The 17,986-nt window shown below is 39.7% G+C and overlaps 4 protein-coding genes across 5 annotated transcripts; 3 read left to right on the top strand and 1 right to left on the bottom strand.

Annotated features, from left to right (window-relative positions):
• Nucleotides 1-2,523: 2,523 nt before the first annotated feature.
• Nucleotides 2,524-4,191, bottom strand: LOC135627094 (uncharacterized). 2 transcript variants are annotated; one of them, XM_065133055.1, is made up of 2 exons: nucleotides 4,060-4,191; nucleotides 2,524-3,841 (listed from the first exon to the last, which is right to left on the bottom strand). In XM_065133055.1, the coding sequence occupies exon 2, from the start codon at nucleotides 3,761-3,763 to the stop codon at nucleotides 2,876-2,878; it is 888 nt and encodes a 295-aa protein (XP_064989127.1). In that variant the 5' UTR covers nucleotides 3,764-3,841; nucleotides 4,060-4,191; the 3' UTR covers nucleotides 2,524-2,875. The 2 variants fall into 2 exon arrangements, with proteins under 2 accessions (XP_064989127.1, XP_064989128.1); XM_065133056.1 differs by having other exon boundaries at nucleotides 3,952-4,083.
• A 2,141-nt stretch (nucleotides 4,192-6,332) lies between these two features.
• Nucleotides 6,333-10,279, top strand: LOC135626868 (ubiquitin-conjugating enzyme E2 7-like). The gene is made up of 6 exons (XM_065132650.1): nucleotides 6,333-6,510; nucleotides 6,610-6,712; nucleotides 7,895-7,992; nucleotides 8,071-8,171; nucleotides 9,441-9,518; nucleotides 9,904-10,279. Exons 1-6 carry the CDS (start codon nucleotides 6,462-6,464, stop codon nucleotides 9,979-9,981), a joined length of 507 nt encoding a protein of 168 aa, XP_064988722.1. The 5' UTR covers nucleotides 6,333-6,461; the 3' UTR covers nucleotides 9,982-10,279.
• Nucleotides 10,280-11,640: 1,361 nt separating this feature from the next.
• Nucleotides 11,641-12,227, top strand: LOC135626869 (mannose-specific lectin-like). The gene has a single exon (XM_065132651.1). It carries the CDS (start codon nucleotides 11,641-11,643, stop codon nucleotides 12,133-12,135), a length of 495 nt encoding a protein of 164 aa, XP_064988723.1. The 3' UTR covers nucleotides 12,136-12,227.
• LOC135626867 (ras-related protein RABE1c) lies at nucleotides 12,068-17,415 on the top strand. The gene is made up of 10 exons (XM_065132649.1): nucleotides 12,068-12,207; nucleotides 12,684-13,098; nucleotides 13,220-13,399; nucleotides 16,075-16,147; nucleotides 16,262-16,362; nucleotides 16,451-16,516; nucleotides 16,609-16,706; nucleotides 16,816-16,878; nucleotides 16,967-17,059; nucleotides 17,139-17,415. The coding sequence occupies exons 3-10, from the start codon at nucleotides 13,327-13,329 to the stop codon at nucleotides 17,220-17,222; spliced, it is 651 nt and encodes a 216-aa protein (XP_064988721.1). The 5' UTR covers nucleotides 12,068-12,207; nucleotides 12,684-13,098; nucleotides 13,220-13,326; the 3' UTR covers nucleotides 17,223-17,415.
• The last annotated feature ends 571 nt before the right edge of the window (nucleotides 17,416-17,986 follow it).

The following is a 17,986-nucleotide window of genomic DNA, read 5'->3' as shown; positions in this document are numbered from 1 at the left end:
ATATTGCCTCTTCGAGTCGTGGCCGCACGCTCTCTTCTGCCCTCTCGTCTCAAACCTCAACGCTCCATCTAAACAAATGATTGTGTACGTGTTGCTGCTGATAGCCTCAGACATCTGCACCATTTTGATGCTTCTTTACCCAGAAACAATCTGCTGCCGTAGTTGTTGGGTGAGTACATACATAGCCGACCATGCTTAGTTAGGTGAGTATATTAGCAGATGCATGCATATGTATGGAATTGATTTGAATTTAGCTAACCTAATCGGTTCAATATCAATTAATTTGATTCGATTAATAATTTATAATTTTTAATATATATAGATAAGGATGAATTGGATATTAGTAGACTCTAAAGACGAGTTGTCTATGAGAATAATACTTTTATCGATCTATTAGTAATAAGTAGATCTACGTCTTGATAATGTATCAAGAGGTCATGGATACACTTCTTGATAATAAGATCGGCAAACAACTAATGAGACCATAAAAAGGTAATTAAAGGTGAAAAATATATAATTAGCCCCCATCTTCATCCAAATAACTCAGTATTAATTATAATATACCGGGTAGAGATTTGTGCGGATATCTTTTCTTTCATACTAATAAAAACATCTTTGTGTAATACGAGTAGAGGAATAACCTACGTAAACTTGTTAAAGGACTTATTATAGTGGGAGTATCACTTACTTATGCGCAAAAGGGGAACACATACTCCACAAGGTCGAATCCTTAGATTAAAAAAATTTCAAAGTTGGGGTAACAAAAGTTGGACATTCCTATAAAAAAATCTCTTTAATCTTTGTAACTCATCTTATGAGGTATCATTCTATTTTGTTGATGCCAGTTATGTCAGTGATAGGAGAAGGAGATGGTGTAGAGCATCATCTTGGTGGTGAGAGACATGACCTTATGGATGAACCATGTACAGTAATTTGAGTTAAACTTCTTTTAGGAAAGATGATCCATGGTCATGAAGGAATCATTATTGGTGGTGTGGGTACAAGATTTACTTACATAGATGCTTACCCATTCTTGATGCTTAGATGTTTCAAACAATGAGAAGAATGGTTTGCCAACCCCATTCTTGATGGAGGCATAGGATCTTTTGAATGATCATACAAAATCTCAATATGATTTTCTTATGATATGTTAATCCTTTTTCTAGCATCAATCTATTATCGTAAATTTTGAGGCCAATTTTAATTTTTTTTAGAGCATGTTGAAAGTTTGGTAATGAGAGATCATGAGATTTGATAAGAACCCTCAATTATAGCATCATCTTGGTGAGAGATTGGACCCGATGGATGAAACCAAGAAAGAGTACATACATAATTTGAGTTATATTTCTTATTAGGAAAGATAATTCATGGTCGAATCATTATTGGTGGTGTGGGGATAAGATTTACCCCATTCTTGATGGTAGATATTTAAACATGGAGAGGAATGGTAGATATAATGTTTAATTAATATCAAAATGATAATATAATAAAATCACTAGGAGAATGTCATGATATAAAGAATGTCTTTTCTGTTCATTTCCTTTTTATGTCCACGTTGTTTGGCTTTTTTTTTTTTTTTTGCTTTAGACAATTTTTTAGAAAAGGCTTTTTATTTTGAGAAATTATCGGTTAACATTCATTTTTTCAAAAAATTTCTTAGAGCACTCCTTTTTTTTTTTTTTTTAAAGATGATATTGCCCTCCTAATCTCCACCCTATTTGCCATCGCCTCTATCTCACACTATCGTCTTTTGCCTTCACTTCTTATCCCCTCTTTTTCTATCGTCGTCGTCATCCTAGCCCACGCGACTTTCGCCCTTGCCATTCTCACCTATGGCCCCCTCCATAAAGATTGATGACTCCGATAATCCCCTCAACCAAGGTGATGACTAGAATGTCAAACAACCTTTGTTGTTCCCTCCATGGGACGAAGGCGATGGCCAAGACGAACAAGTCCATCGTCCCCGCCCCATTATCCTCATCATCCTTGTTATCATTTCAATGGCCTCCCCGTCCACTATCTCCATCATCCCGACCCGATCCGATGAGATGAAAGTTAGGAAGATAGTACTCTTTTAGGAAAAAAAAAATTTTGAAAAAGAAAATATTAACTAAAAATTTCTTAAAATAAGAAATTTTTTTTCTTTGAGAAAATTATCCTTTTTCCTTCGTCTCTCGTGTGCACTTCCCTACGTGTCCCAAACCTGCCAGTATCCATATATGCCGAGCTGGAAACGTCAAAGTTGCACGACGATATGTTTCGTGAATGCTTTTGCTGACGCTGCTCATTTTGTCCTTCAACCTTTGCAACACAACTTACCAAGACGAAGTCTTAGGAAGAAGGAGATGTGTACAACAGCAACAGTAGAACTACTGCGATGACCATCTTCTTACTCGTGTGGCCTTCCCATCTCCCACCACTGCTGCCAAAGGCCAAGGAGTCGTCAAATCATTCACTCGCGGAGATGACAAGCAAAACAAAGGAAGAACACGCCAAAATCATCCATCACTGTGAAAGACTTAATGGAGGGGAAAGCACTCTGTTTCCTCGAAGCAGATGAAAGGATAGGGAAGGATAGGGAAGGCATAGCGCTACAAAACCATCCACAGGAATGATTGCAAGCTCAGCCCACCGAAAGCAAAAGGTAGCGTGAACGATGCAACATTTTGATGCCTTACCTGCACGCCAACTCTACACATCACCATCCATCACATGGAAGCCGGAAAAAGAGGTGTCTGATGACTTCCACTCGTCCAGCAAAAGATAATGATTTTGAGTGGAAGTGGAGAGAGAGAGAGAGAGAGAGAGTACATCACAAAAGAATTGATGTGGCTACTAAATTCGCTGCCATAATGCGAGTTTTGTTGATGAGGAATTAGTGACTGTGATTCCCATGTAGCAGTTTGATGCTTGAAGGAGAGGAAGGTACTGGAGTCACCTGTGAGGAGCAAGGATGGTGTTGCTGACCTCTGTCTCTGTTCTTTCCTATGACTATAGTGATGAAAGATCCATCTTCCTCTTCTGGGACTGTGGGACGTGAAATAGCTCGAGGAGGAGGATGAGAAGGATGACCAGTCTCTTCTCCCATCAGATTCTTCCTGTGTAATTTCTCCTCGGCGTCCTTGAGAAACTTGAACTTGGGAGGTGGCGACGACCACATCCTGATCAAATCTTCTTCCTTGGAGGACTCGAAGAGGGGGTTGAATCCACTTTGCTTGTAGCAATCGAAGGGAGTCGGTGCCGGAGAGAAAAGAGGAGGAGAAGGGAGCGGTGTCATGAACGGGGTGTCCGAAGACAGGAACAGATCATTCAAGCTCTTCCTCCGGGAACCTTTCCTGCTCCTCCCACCTCTGGACATGCTATCCTCGGACTCCAAATCCTCCTTCGATTCCTCCTTAATGGTGAAGAGAAGTCTGGGAGGCCCTGGGAGACCATGAAACCTCATCAGCTCCGCCTCCACGGTATCCTCCCTACGGAGTGGATTCAGAAGGAGGTCTTTGCCTTCCGGTTGTCCCTCATCGGAACAAGAAGTTACATCCACTCGGTCGGGTGCTGCGAAGCTCAAGGAATGTGGCTTCTTCCAGCAGAAGAGCTGAACAAGTCCTTTGGCAGGCAAACAAGCCCTGCAGCGGTAGCGGTCCTCCATGTCTCCATCGCTTATCTTCCTCCACCAGAACAAGTAGCACAGCTCTGCAACAAGAGCCAAGAACAGGCAACCTGAGACGACGCTTAAGCCGATCCCCAAACCGCTTAAAGATCTCATCTTTCTCCTCAAGATAACACGAGCTTGCTAACAGTCACCACTCTGTCACCGGAACTCGACACCTCCCTCGAGAAGAATCTAAGAATCCAAGAGGAGGAAGCACGATTCAGAGCTTAAAGACGGAAGCGAAGAAACATCAGCAGAGGACAGCTAATCATGGGTGGCAAAAACAACAAAAAGAAAATTACAGTGAAAAAGAAGAAGGAACTCATCATCTACTCAGATCAAATTCATTGCAGGATCCTTATAAACCCGAATCGAGGACCACCAAAGCCACAAAAAGATTGCAACTTTACCATCAAATTTGGATTTTGCTGCTGATTTCCATTTCCAGCCATTCTCCAAGTCAGAGTGGGTGCCACTCCACCTGTAACGCCAGAAACATATCTGCCCATTATCCCTTCTGTACCCATCTCGATCAATCGAAACGCTTGAATGTTAGTATTCCAATCATCTGTTGACGCGACTTCCATATCAGCAGCGACTTCCACATCTTTCATGGGCCCACACACTGTAGTCGCCAAAAGGAACACGTGGAGCATCTCCCTCTCATTGGATGCTGCACAATCTATCGAGTCAGGAATTTGCACGAATCGTAAGACGCGTGAACGGTTGATCTCCCACCACTTCAAATTTGAAGTTGACCGTTGACCAGTGGCGGCATGTAGAATTATGGCAACTGTTAGTGTTTGACCCTTACAAAATTTTACTCTGTTCAAATTTGAATCTGATTAGAGTCCATTTCAATATTTATTCTTCTGCTTAAGATCATCTCAGAATGCAATTTAGATGGATCAGATGGATATAAATATTCAGAAAAAGATCAATTTAATTAAACGGATTTGATGCCACTCGATAAAGGATGATAATGATGGGGTTAACTATATATATTTTCTTTGACTTTATTTTGTAACAATGTCTCAAATATAACTCTTTAAAGTATAAGGATTATGATGCCATGTTAATTGAGCAAAAGTATAAAAAAATTATACAATTAGCTTGATGAGTGTGACGACAAAAAAGAGAGGTTTAGAAAAACTCTTGAGAAGTTCGATCTCGTTGAAAATATATATTAAATTAAAAAAATACTTACACGTCGGGTCGATTGCTAGGAATTCAAAGATTTGAGTCAACTCATAATTTAGAAGTATAAAATTAATATTAAAATTTGATCTCAATAATTCAAAATTAAATAAAAAAATAGGCCGCGACCGGTAAATGTTAATAATCTTTAGCATTAGAGCCAAGTTGAAAACCTTAATAATAAGGGATTGGAGAAAGAGATGGACTAAATTGATGATTTTATATTGTTAAGGATTAAAAAATAATCGGGTTACATATATTGAGTTTCATTCATAATTTAAAAATAAAAATTAAATTATTATCAAATCTAAAATATGATTCACATTCATCGGTACTATAGCATTTCCGAACGCACTTAAATCAATCAGGAAGTATTTTTAAGAAAAAAAATATAATTAAATGCTAAAATTATTTTTTTGGAATGCATTCAAGGGAATCAAAATATCTATCCTCCTACGACTCTTTTAAATAAATCTTAAGGACTTTTCTCTTTGTATCATCTCTTTTTTTTCTAAATTCGTTTGAAAAATCTAGGAGCACTCAAGATATATTTTTTTCTTTATTTCTCTCCTTACCAAGAGATAGAAAATATATATATATATATATATATATATATGTATATATATATACATATGTATATATATATACATATGTATATATATATACATATGTATATATATATACATATGTACATATATACATATATATATTTATGTATGTATATGTATATGTATATATATACATATGTACACATATATTTATATATATATATGTATATATGTACATAAATACATATATATATATACATATACATATATATATATATATACATTTATATACATATATATATATATATACATTTATATACATATATATATATATATGTATTAGTTTTGAAAAAAAAAAGGAGAAAAAGATGAAAAGTGAATTTATATCCATTTTAAAAAAATAGTTTTGAAATATTAGTTTTAAAAAAAAGTAAATTGTAAACACTAAAGAAGGGGTTATAAAAAGTAATCTTCAAAATAAAAAAAGTATCAATTGATAAATACCTAAAATATAAATATTTTTTTTAGAAAAATTATCCTTCAGCATTTTATCTAAAGAAAAAAACCTCAATGTTGGATTTTTACCAAATGACACTCTCCTAAATAATTTTTACCTGAGATACTTGTAGATTTGATAAAAATACCTCTCACCTTCATCAATAATCTTCCACTATCGTTATCATCGACGGGGAAGAGAAGAAGGAGAAGGAGAGGGCTGCATCACTCAGTAGTGGGAGAAGAGAGGCCGCGGAGGTTACCGGTGAAGACGAATTATATTTATATTAAATTAATAACCCCATATCATATATAAACTATTTAAGGAAGTATCGTTTGATAAAAGTCGGAGGCTTTTTAAGGTAAAATGGCAATTATCCTTTTTTTTAATGTTATATTTACAATTTTGTGCTTGTTTTAATTACGTTTCCAATTCCCCCTTCCTTCCTCCTTTCCTCCTTTCGCTTCGCAGCGCTTCAATTCGCCTCCGTCCCTATCCACTATAAATATAACCTCTCCCGTCTCGTCTTCTCTCCGTCCCTCGCTTATCTCGCGCACCGACCGAACGATCGATGGCGGCGTCAAGCCAAGCGAGCCTTCTGCTCCAAAAGCAGCTCAAAGGTACGGGTCGGTCGATTCTTGTATAGATTTTTCTTGCCTAGGGTTTCGATCGAGGGATTTGTCGTGATTTATGGTTCGTCTTGGTGGTTCTTGGATCAGATCTCATGAAGAATCCGGTGGACGGCTTCTCTGCCGGTTTGGTGGACGATAATAATATCTTCGAGTGGAGCGTTACCATCATGGGGCCGCCCGATACGCTCTAGTGAGTATGCCCGCCTGAGTCGAAGGTTTTGGTGCTTTTCCTTTTCTTGTTCTCGTTGTGATTGTTTTGGAGACTCTGTCAATGACCGGTTGAGTTAGCTGTCATTGTGGCCAGTTGTAGGTTCCGATTGCCTGTAATTTTGGTCCATGGGTTGGCTTGAATCCGTCGAGCTAAGGATTGGGGTAGCCGCCATGGCATCAAATCAAGCAAATACTGTCTTTATGGGTTTTCTTCATCTCAACTAACTACTAACAACATCATCCGAAGCCGACTCCTTTAGAACCTCTTGTTTGATTAGACGCTGAATTCAAGAGGTTCCTAATCTCCATGGAATTTATTTAGGTATCAGTGCCAAAACAACCTCACAGGTACATAAATTTCTTCAGAAAACCCAACAGGGAAGAAGCATCTTTGATGAACCAATAAATGACGAGAGGAACATGCCCTCAAATTTTGGTGTTCTCAGAAGAAATTGGTACATGTTCTTAAGCAAGAACTTAATAGTTTTTATAGGAGAAAATTGTTTACTCGGTGATGATTAATTCGGTCTATAGGAATTGGGCATTACCTTTTTGGAATCTACTTAATTAATTCTTGTTTATCAATTTTGCAACCAAACAATGGCCAGAAAAATCCATGAAACAGTGAATCTAAGGTTCCAAATAGATGGATGAGGATTATCTTGCTATATTCTGTAGGATGCTACACAAAATTATGTTCTTCTTTGTGAGCATGCAAGAATCCTATGAAGTTGTTTTGGTGTTGTGATCTAGAAAACCCACAAAGACTGTATTTGCTTGATTTGATGCTATGATGGCTACCAATAACTCATCTGCTTTCTTTGACACCAGAGATTATCCTTGATCGATTTGATAATGTGTTATGTAAGTTTCAGAACCAGAAAATTAGTGAGGAAAACTAATTCGGTTCGAATCTGCACTTCTTTTTTTTGTATTTTTTTTTTGTTTTTGTGAATCATGATGGAACCTATTGGATAGCTTTAAGCGACTTCCCTACTAGCTTATCTAGTCTTTGTTTATGGTATTGCTGGTGGTGGCATACCAGGAATACTATTTCTTCTAAAATTTTATGCATTTTAGAGTTATTGGTCAATACTTTTGGGGGATAAATATAAGACTTATCTATCTTTATTTTACTATCACTAATGTCATCCCATTGCAGCGATGGTGGTTATTTCAATGCACTCATGAGCTTTCCTTCCAACTATCCCAACAGTCCTCCATCCGTTCGCTTTACATCAGAAATGTGGCACCCAAATGGTTCGGAATTAATTCATGTTTATTGAAGTTGTGTAATGTCTCCATGCTGTATGTGTCCTAATCTTATGTGAATCTCAGTTTATCCTGATGGCCGTGTTTGCATATCAATTCTTCATCCACCTGGTGATGACCCAAATGGCTATGAACTTGCTAGTGAGCGCTGGATGCCTGTACACACAGTATGTGATACTTCTCGAGGGTTGCTCTTGATGTTTGTGTTAGTCACTCTAAATATTTCTTATGGCCTTTTAAACATCGTTGGCCAACATTTTCTGAATGTTTTCTAGGTAGTATTTTATGTATTATTACACTTGACATTATTGTGCTTAACAAATGGCCATACAAAATGCTACATAATTCTGAATTTCTTGAGTATAGGCATGCTTTTCATTATTTCCATTGGTTAGTATTTGCACCCTAAAAAAGAAAAAATAAGGGGAAATTGACTTTTTAACCCTATCACCACAATCTTAACCCTATATTCAGCACTGATTTATGGTGATTATGGTTGTCTTCTGAATGTTGTCTTGTATTCTGGCTGTTAATTTAGATTGCAACATTCTTTATTGACGTTCTCCTTATTCAAGCCCTGGAATTCGCAAATCTATCGAGAAAAACAACTATCAACATTTCAAGCACATTAATAATTTGGGTTTTTATAATACAAAAGTGGATTTTGTTATTGTTATAAGCCATTCATTGTTTTTGTTCAATAAATAAATTATTTACTGTGTTTTTCCCATCTTAATAGGACTTTTATATGCCTTACAATCCCCAATCAAACTGTTTAATTACCAATTAGATCTTCGAAGAAGCAGTTTTGCAAATTTCTTGTGTTTCGATTTTGCTAAATTTGGGTTCATAGAAGGACCTTATTCAGACATTGTAGGATAATTGTAGCCATTAAGATACTACAATTTTCCTGCAAAGTACTTGTAGCCTGATCTACAAAGTTATGGCCATCATCAAAAGTGACAATGACTGGTCAGTTTGGGTGAGTAAAACATTACTTGTTTCGTGCCTTCTTTATGCTTTTCCTGCCTTGTCATTGAGGGCTTAGAGCATTTGCTGGGTGTCATTGAGTGGTTAAGGGTATTTGTTTAGATGATGATGGTACGACTTTGAATACATTATATGGCATATTTGGCCATTGCTGTGCATCACTCATAGGTTGGGCACTAAATTTCTTTGATAGAATTGGCAAAGCAGTCGAACTGACTACCATGGAGTGGCGGTAGGTGTTGCATCATAGTGTTCTCCCAGCAAGTGCTACCCCAATTCAAGGAGGGTTAGAAGCCTCCCAAGAGAACTATTGATTAGGACTGCTACTAGCGAATCATTGTTGCACCTGTAATGATGCCATTTATCCACGGCACCCTGCATCAGCACTTGATGTTTATTCTTGTGACCGTGTTGACAAGCTAAAAGTGTTGTCTTTCTATGTGCAGGTTGAAAGCATTGTTTTGAGTATTATTTCCATGCTTTCAAGCCCTAATGATGAATCCCCAGCAAACGTTGAAGCTGCTGTAAGTTAAAAACATGAAATCTTTCACCTCTAGAAAGTGCCAGTGTTGACCAATTTCATGTATCCTGAACATGGATAGCCCTGCCCATGTCTTTGTGCTACTCATGCTGTTGTCCCCTTCTCTATCTATATCCTGCCAATATGAAATTGCTTCAGCAGCAAGGAGCAAAGCTACTATGCTGACGCGGCACTTCATCTGGTGAGACTGGTTAAATTCAGTCTCACCAGATGAAGAAAGGATGTGAGAGGGGCGGGCACACATTTTCAGGATTGTCATCTGGATATGTTTGATCAGTCCTTTTGTTGCTAAGGATTCTCCATGCTGTAGCCATTTCCTAGTTTTGCCAAGGAACTTGATCTGATGCAAAATGGTTCTATTCCTGCAGAAGGAATGGAGAGACGAGAGAGATACCTTCAAGAAGAAGGTCCGCCGTGTCGTCAGACGATCTCAGGAAATGTTGTGAGACAGGAGCACGTCGGGGTCGTGCTTGTTTTTTCGTTGAACTATTTATGATGTGGGAGGCAACAACTGTTTGGCATATTCGATGCTAGACCTTGACAGATGGTGTCAACAATCCAAATTGGTCGTAAGAAGGATCCAATAATGTCATTGCCATGGTTCTTGTTATCGTCTGTCAAGTTTTTCATGATTTTGGAGGTTTGACCGTGCTTTGTCTAACCATAATTTAGACAACCGGTCCTTCAAGACAAAATGTTTTTTGATCCCCCCGGAAGTAGGATTGCAGCACATCCATTCAATTATCTTTGTCTACCTTTGTCTCTCTTTACATTTCTTTCATTTCTGTGTTTCCACTGTCATGAATGCTCTCGAAGAAATGCTGTCTTGCATGTAGCACAAGCTATTCCCAAAGGTAGCGCATGATCATTCTGTTCCCTGAAAACCAAGGTAATAACACACTAACTCGCACTGACAGTGTCGACGACGGAGGTGAGGGATCTGCATGCAGCTCCGGATGATGCCTGAACCGACTTGGCTTTTGTCTTCTTCTTCTTCTTCTTCTTCTTCTTCTCACCGACCTCCATTCAGAGAAGATGAGGGCAAAGAGTGCCAAGGCAGAGAAGGGAAGGCAGCAAGCAGAGCTATCCAAGCATATTTAATGTCATTCGGACATTGACCAAACGTTGACATTTAATGAGAGAGAGAGAGAGAGAGAGAGAGAGTACAGGTGTGATATTTGCTTCAGACTTGAGACTAGTAGGTGAAGTCTTCAAGTTAGGATAAGGCATTGAAGTCTTCGAGGCCCCATGAACTTGCACCTGCCGCTATGTAGATTTATCTTACGTTTAGGATCAAGGCATTGAAGTCTTCAAATTAATACAGGTAACAGTTAGCATGCGAGAATGTACCGTTGCTGCTGAATCGATGACTCAAGTTACAAAGGTTGACAAGGCGATCAAGGAAGAATTGATGATGTTGATTAAAGTAAGTAATGCATCGAACTCCCCGTTGTCAGAAAATCTATTAAAGAAATACCACCGGAGATTCCAAGCAGCTTTTGTGGTTGCCTTGAGATCCATGCAATTAACTCGGAAGACTTCCCAAGAAATACGACCTTTTGTTGATCTGAAAGAATGATTTTAAATATAAAATAAATAAAAAATGAGATTATTTTTATTGGAGATACGAGGGTTCTTCCTTGTGCGTGTTCTCTTAGAACAAGCTGTCGACTAGGCTCCTAGCAATGCATTCCTTGTACGAAACCCTATGGATCACACAAGGCTTGATTGATCACCACAGATTCTTCTCTTACAGGTGGCAATGAAAATTATGTGCAAGATTGAGATAGAATCAATTGGAACATATGGAGAATGGACAGACACATATCAGCTGAATCCTTGGCTATAATTCTGTGTGCTTCAGATCTCCGACATGAGCAGCCCATAGTGCTCACAGGGATAAGGTTATCGCCATATCATCTACCAGTCATCTTCCACCAGCCGATATTAATGGTGTTTGGGCTGTCTGTTTAACCCCACATCGATAAAGATCTCTATGTAAACGCCCGCAATCCACGCCACGCGTCATTTTCCTCTCCAGCTATATTTACAGGGAGAGTTGAGACTGTGACTGCAACAACGTGACCCGAGGGGGCAAGTCCGTGATGGCAAGCACACCGGCCAGCGTCTCCGCCGCTTCCCTCATCCTCCCTGTCCTCCTCGGCCTCCTCCTCTTCCCACCGCCATGCGCGGCCGACTACATTCTCTACTCGGGCGAGAGCCTTAACAGCGGCCAGTCGCTGCGCTACGGCACCTACAACTTCATCATGCAGAACGACTGCAACCTGGTGCTGTACGACAACAACCGTGCCATATGGGCGTCCGGCACCAACGGCCGCGGCTCCAACTGCGTCTGCAGGATGCAGAGCGACGGCAACCTGGTAGTGTACACCGGCAGCACCGCTGTGTGGGCGAGCAACACCAACAGGGGACGGGGGAACTACGTCTGCATCCTTCAGAAAGACCGCAACGTCGTCGTCTACGGCGGCTCGCTCTGGGCCACCGGCACCAACATCGGTTCCGCTCGCGTCATCATAGCCGGCAACTCCAGCGCCACCGCCGCGCCGGCCGTCGTGGCCACCGCGCCCAAGAACAAGTAAATCTTGATGCTGCCGTGGTAGGAGGATATGTGGACAAGATAAATGGATGCTTCATCCAACAATTATTGAATGGTGAATTATTATTTCGCATGCATCCTTCTCCCCTTCTCCCCCTCCCTAAGCTTCTTCCAGTATTCATTCGTTCTCGAGTAGCTGAGCCGTTCCTCCTAACAACAAGACATAGGAAACCAAATCAAGAGATAATACAAGCTCATCTTCTGGGAGAAGCAAAGTGGTTGGGAATTGCTTGATCCAACATACAATTCATCTACCCATATGCTGAATCCAACCCATCCAAGCTGCAGGATTAATTCTTACTTCTAAGTTCCTTAGAGTTCTTTTGGTCCCAAAAGTCTCGCATCCGCCATCAGCAGCTGTCTATCATTTATTGCTTTTAACTGATATAGCAGTACTGTTACTGTTACTATCTCTGTATCAGTTAAATATATTAATAATTTATCGTAAATCTTATTTTCGTCATTTTACCTTTTAAAAAATTATTAAATTTCGCAAATAAACATTAAAAGACCGTACGGTTTTACCTGCAGTATCTAATGATCATTCCAGCGTGGCCGATGGTGTCGTCGTATTGCGGGACCCAGAGTTGATTCCGCTGATATCTACAATCATAAGACTGGTAATCGAAACAGGTAGTCGGAGACAGATTAAGGAGAAAATTGTCTTACCAGTTACTACGTCTCTCTGCCTTCTTATTTGGGTTTTGCGGGCCCTGAAACATATCGAATCGCGATCCAGGTAAGAGAGGGTGTAAGATGAAGAAGGGTATCAAATAAATAGATATATCAACGTATTAAGTAAATAACCAGTGAAATGATTTCTCCTTTTACTCCTCTGCAAAGCTCCGGTCGACGGCCGATCCCCACGGCCACAGGGAAAGACCCCACTTCGCCTAGATATCTCAAAGCCGTCTTCTTCCTCCTACGCTTCAAATCGAGGAATCTCGTCAGTTTTGCTCTCCTTTCGCTTCTCCTCTTTTGTTTTTTTTTTCCCTTCTCTTTCTTCCCCATTTCGTCTCCGTGAGCGATCGTCTTGATCGGTTGGATGCTAGATTTGTTTTGCTCAGGAAGGGCGGGAGGTGGGGAGGGGGATCTCTGGCTGTGGCGTAGGATTGGGATTCTTGACTTGAGGGGGGATTCTTGATCGTATTTTCTTTCTCTTTTTGGGGTTTGAATGGCTGCTCCACCTGCTAGGGCTCGGGCCGACTACGATTACCTCATCAAGCTTCTCCTGATAGGCGACAGCGGTAAGGGTTTTCGTCTTCCTCTCGTTCCCATGGATTTGGTGACCATTTCGCTGTTTTTTTTCGTTTTCTTGTCTGTAGGGTCGGATCTTTCTTTCCCTTCTCCTGCTCATGCGATGTTGTTGTCAATCTGTTGTCGAGGTTTGTCTATTCGATGTTTCGGTATGGCTGGGAGCGATCGGCACAAATGCTATCGATTGTGGGGATCTATCTGCCGGAAACTCATAGTCTGATTGTTGTTGAGGGCAACATGTTCTCGTTAGCGACTTTATGTGGGTCGGTGTCAACCACAATCTGGGAGCTAGATCTTGTTGGATCTTATATTTTCGATTACGGCTCTGGGTTTCTTGTGGCATGGCATCCAGCGTCAACCTTTTGATGGTCTATCCTGCTTTCAAGATTTTCGCTAACATTTCGCAAGATAAATGTAAACGAGTTTTTCTTTCATTCTCTGGTAGAATGCTATGTCATCAAGTTTGTTGTCTATCCGTTGCATTCTTTTCGTCGATTCCCCATTATATAAGGTTAATTGGATTGGAAAGGCTGATAAGTTGATCTGTTCATATTTTCATGTCGGGAATATGTTGTTGCGCTTGCATAATTTGGCCGAGTCGACACATACAACATTTCTGTCCTTTCTCTGGTATTTTCTAGCTACGGATATTATTTTCTATTTCTGCTTCTTTCTTCGGTATTCAGCAAATCTCATACCCTCTCGACTAGATATCTTTTGGTCAACATTTCGTGGGGCCGTAATCTTTCCATTTCTTGGATGGTCAAGATTTTTACCATATGAAAGAAAGTTGGGAGCTTGGTAATTGGAAATTTAGATTCCCAGGGGAGATGCTTTAGGGGTGCGATTATACCATGAAAATTCTTATAAGATTGATGATGCTTGATGGTTCTATGTCTTCTTGCTGTTGCTTTTCTTCCTATTTATTTCTTGAAGATGGCAAAAGATTGTATCCAAAATGATGAATTTAGTAAAACCATGTTAAAGTTGTTTTTAGGTCCCTTTCATCCTTGGCGAATGTATTGTTATAATCTTTTTGTTGGAAGATCAAGTATGTCTTTTGTCATGCAATGTCGAATATGCTTGTACCAGAGAGATGGAATTAGGAGGAGCATGTATAGTTCAATTGACACGTGGAGCAAAGTATCCTTAGTGTGAAGTTGCAAGAAAAAAGAGGGAATAAGAATTGGGTGTTCGAGTTAACAATTAGGTGTGAAACTGATCATGGGTGAGATGAGGGAAACCATTTGAGCTGGTTTGGATATGACCAAAGGAGACTTGTAAGTGTAATTAACACATTAACGGTGCCAAGAGAGGTAAAGAATTTGATGATTCACGATTTAGCAAGTTACACTGTTCTCAGTAATGATTTATGGTGTGAAAGGTTCCCATGTAGCTGACCTCCGGAAAATTAGTTTTCACCTACCTTTTAGTATATCTTGATATTTATTTCAATTTTGGACGAATAAATATTAGTCGAGATGAATTTGTTGTCTGACTAACCTATATTTTGCTTTACGTTGAAGATTAACTAAAGCCTAGTCCATTTAATTCCAAAAGACCAATACACTTGTCCAGTGCTTCTTGTCATTTGTTTGGATTTCATATTCCTATTTAAATTTGTCTTCCTTGGAGTTGGCCCATCAGATATGACCAGATATGGTGATGTCAAGGAAGTCAACTTGGCAATGGAATTTTTATATGTAACCATTAGATTATTTTTCTCTTGCTGTGTTAAGATGTTTGTAAGATTTTTTTTTTACTCAAGATAACTGTTAGCTGTTGTTATGGGTGTGAAGACAGTGGTACTTTACTGGGTATTTATACTCGCATTGAGATTGGAGAAACATACTTTAGTAAAAAAGATTGAGATTGATATTATTGTACTTATATGAATCACTCCAGGTGGTCCATGGATTTGTCATACGCAATATTATTTTAAAATCTCTCCATACAGTTTTAGTAAACTTTGTTCTGTATCAGAAGATAACAAAAGATGGCTGCATGAGTTAGGCCCTGGTTAGGTGGTTCCTAAGTGATATTCTAGGCCCTAGTAACCTGTAGGACATGTTTTATTTGTTTTAAGAGACCTTTTACCACCAGACCCTGTATTTCTCGGTATTCCACTTTTCTTTTTCATAATTTTAGCCATAATTCAGAATTCTATATAGACAAAAGTAGAAATTTTTTTTGTTTGGGTTATGCTTGGACTATTGGCATTTACCTTGTGTTCATCTCAAGGGTGGTCCATCTTTAATCCTGATTCCTGAGAAAAAAAACCTGTTTGAATGTAACTCATTTAGTGTGGTAAGAAATGGTCCATGTAAGCAAGGTACAGTGTTTTATTGTAGGCCAAAATCATTTAAGTAAAATTCCATTAAAATTTCTGCCATTCTGCAGCGATTTGGTTTTTTTTTTTCCTTTTCCTTGGTTTTTAAGAAGCTGCTTGATTTAAAATTGCTTGTTTGGGAGGCCAAGGCCCTGGATACCCTTTGTATTGAGTTGAGCACTGACTTGTGTGCACTTCTCGAACTTCACTTGTGAAGTAATTTCTGGAATAAGTTCTGTTGTTTCAGTGCCTAGAACTTCTTTTCCAAGTGATGCTGTTAAGTACCCAAACTTCCTTATGAGGTTTTCATCACTATAATCAAGCCTTCTTCTGCAGGAGTTGGGAAGAGTTGCCTCCTTTTGCGTTTCTCTGATGGCTCCTTCACAACAAGTTTCATTACTACCATAGGGTGGGGGCTGTGTTTCTATCACTGATAAATTCCTTTTGCCCCTATCTTTGACTTTTGATTGATTTGATGTTGCCGAATATCGCTAATTTTCTAGTTTGATTGGTCTTTACACAGTATTGATTTTAAGATAAGAACTATTGAGCTAGATGGCAAGCGTATTAAACTGCAAATCTGGGATACTGCTGGTCAAGAGCGCTTTCGAACTATAACAACTGGTAGGTTTATTGTTTTTCTGAAGTTTTGTGTTTTACATGGTATCCAAAAGCTTTGCTGGATTAACTTGTAATTTCTTCTACCGTACAGCTTACTATCGAGGTGCCATGGGTATTTTGCTTGTTTATGATGTCACTGATGAGTCATCTTTTAACAGTAATCACCTTTGCACTTTTTAGTTGTACATTTTAGTGCTCAAATAATTTTATTTTTTGATTCCCTTGGTCCATGGTTTCTGTTACTTGCAGACATAAGGAATTGGATCCGCAACATTGAACAGCATGCTTCTGATAATGTCAACAAGATTCTTGTGGGTAATAAGGCCGACATGGATGAGAGCAAGCGGGTACGTTCCCGTTGTTCATTTTAGCTGGTCGGATCATATTTATTTTCCCCATTTCTGATGGTCACTCAGGCCCCCTTGCCAATGAGGATATCTAAACTGTGATTCACAGGCTGTGCCTACTGCAAAGGGACAAGCGCTTGCTGATGAATACGGAATCAAGTTTTTTGAAACGGTAAGCTGCAATATCACATGCACCCTTTTGATTTCATGGTTTTATGGCAGTTTATGGTAAGTTGTAACTGGCATCTTGTATGTCGCAGAGTGCAAAGACAAATTTGAATGTGGAACAGGTCTTCTTTTCGATAGCTAGAGATATCAAGCAAAGGCTTGCGGAAACTGATTCAAAATCTGAGGTAGACTACTCGTTGTGTGTGTGTGTGTGGAAGCAGAAAGTAGAAATCAAATGGATCTTAATCAGTTGTTTGCATGCAGGATAAGACAATCAAGATTAACAAACCAGACCAGGCAACCGCTGAGGGTTCCGCAGCACCAAGGTCGGCATGCTGCGGGTCTTGAGAGAATGATTTGGGGTGGTTGTGATGGACTGGATTTAGCTGGGAAAAATGTTTTGCTTGTAGGCAGGCAGCTGTGGAGATGTGGTTGGTGCTTGTAATTTTAATCCATATATTCTTAGCCACATTGGGTTTTAGACTGGTGAACCGAACTGACGTTTCTCACACTTGGTATCGCAAACCTGCATTTCCTGTTCTATTATTGTCTTCCTCCTTTACAAGCTTCTTATCTGTTGTCGCCTGTCCGCGACCAGGTTTTTGTGCTCACTTACGGCAGCAGCATCTCAAAGACTTTTGATTTTATTGGTTGCCAGGTGTGTTGTGTATCATACGCTTGTCCAATCCTTCCAAAGACTTGGATCCTTCCGTTGATGTCGGAGATAAAGTGCAAAGCCTTCCCCACAGCCCAAATTGGACACATTTGATTCCCTGTTACAGTGGACCCAAACACCTACATCAATCACCATGTCCTCGTAGATCTGACTAGTGACTTCGTGTGGCCCCGACTTACGGTAACCTCTGCGGCACGGTTTATGGTGGGGTGATGTGATAGTGATGAATGACGATGCAAGATTGTAGCCTCGGCTGCACTATGTATGTTTCTTGCAGGGTGATTCCCTTGATGTCCCCATCTTTGTCGCATGAACAAGTGTGAAAAGTCACTCGGGAGTTTGACCAGTTATCAATGATTTACGACTACGTCGTCTGGTCAAACCTCATTCGCGCAGCTTCTGCGTGAGTTCACAAGATATTGTTTTCTGATGTCGA

This window comes from Musa acuminata, chromosome BXJ2-11 (genome assembly GCF_036884655.1).
Source record: "Musa acuminata AAA Group cultivar baxijiao chromosome BXJ2-11, Cavendish_Baxijiao_AAA, whole genome shotgun sequence".
NCBI classification, from domain to species: Eukaryota; Viridiplantae; Streptophyta; class Magnoliopsida; order Zingiberales; family Musaceae; genus Musa; species Musa acuminata.
Note: the sequence above shows the minus strand (reverse complement) of the source record. Positions and strands in the feature narration are given on the sequence as shown.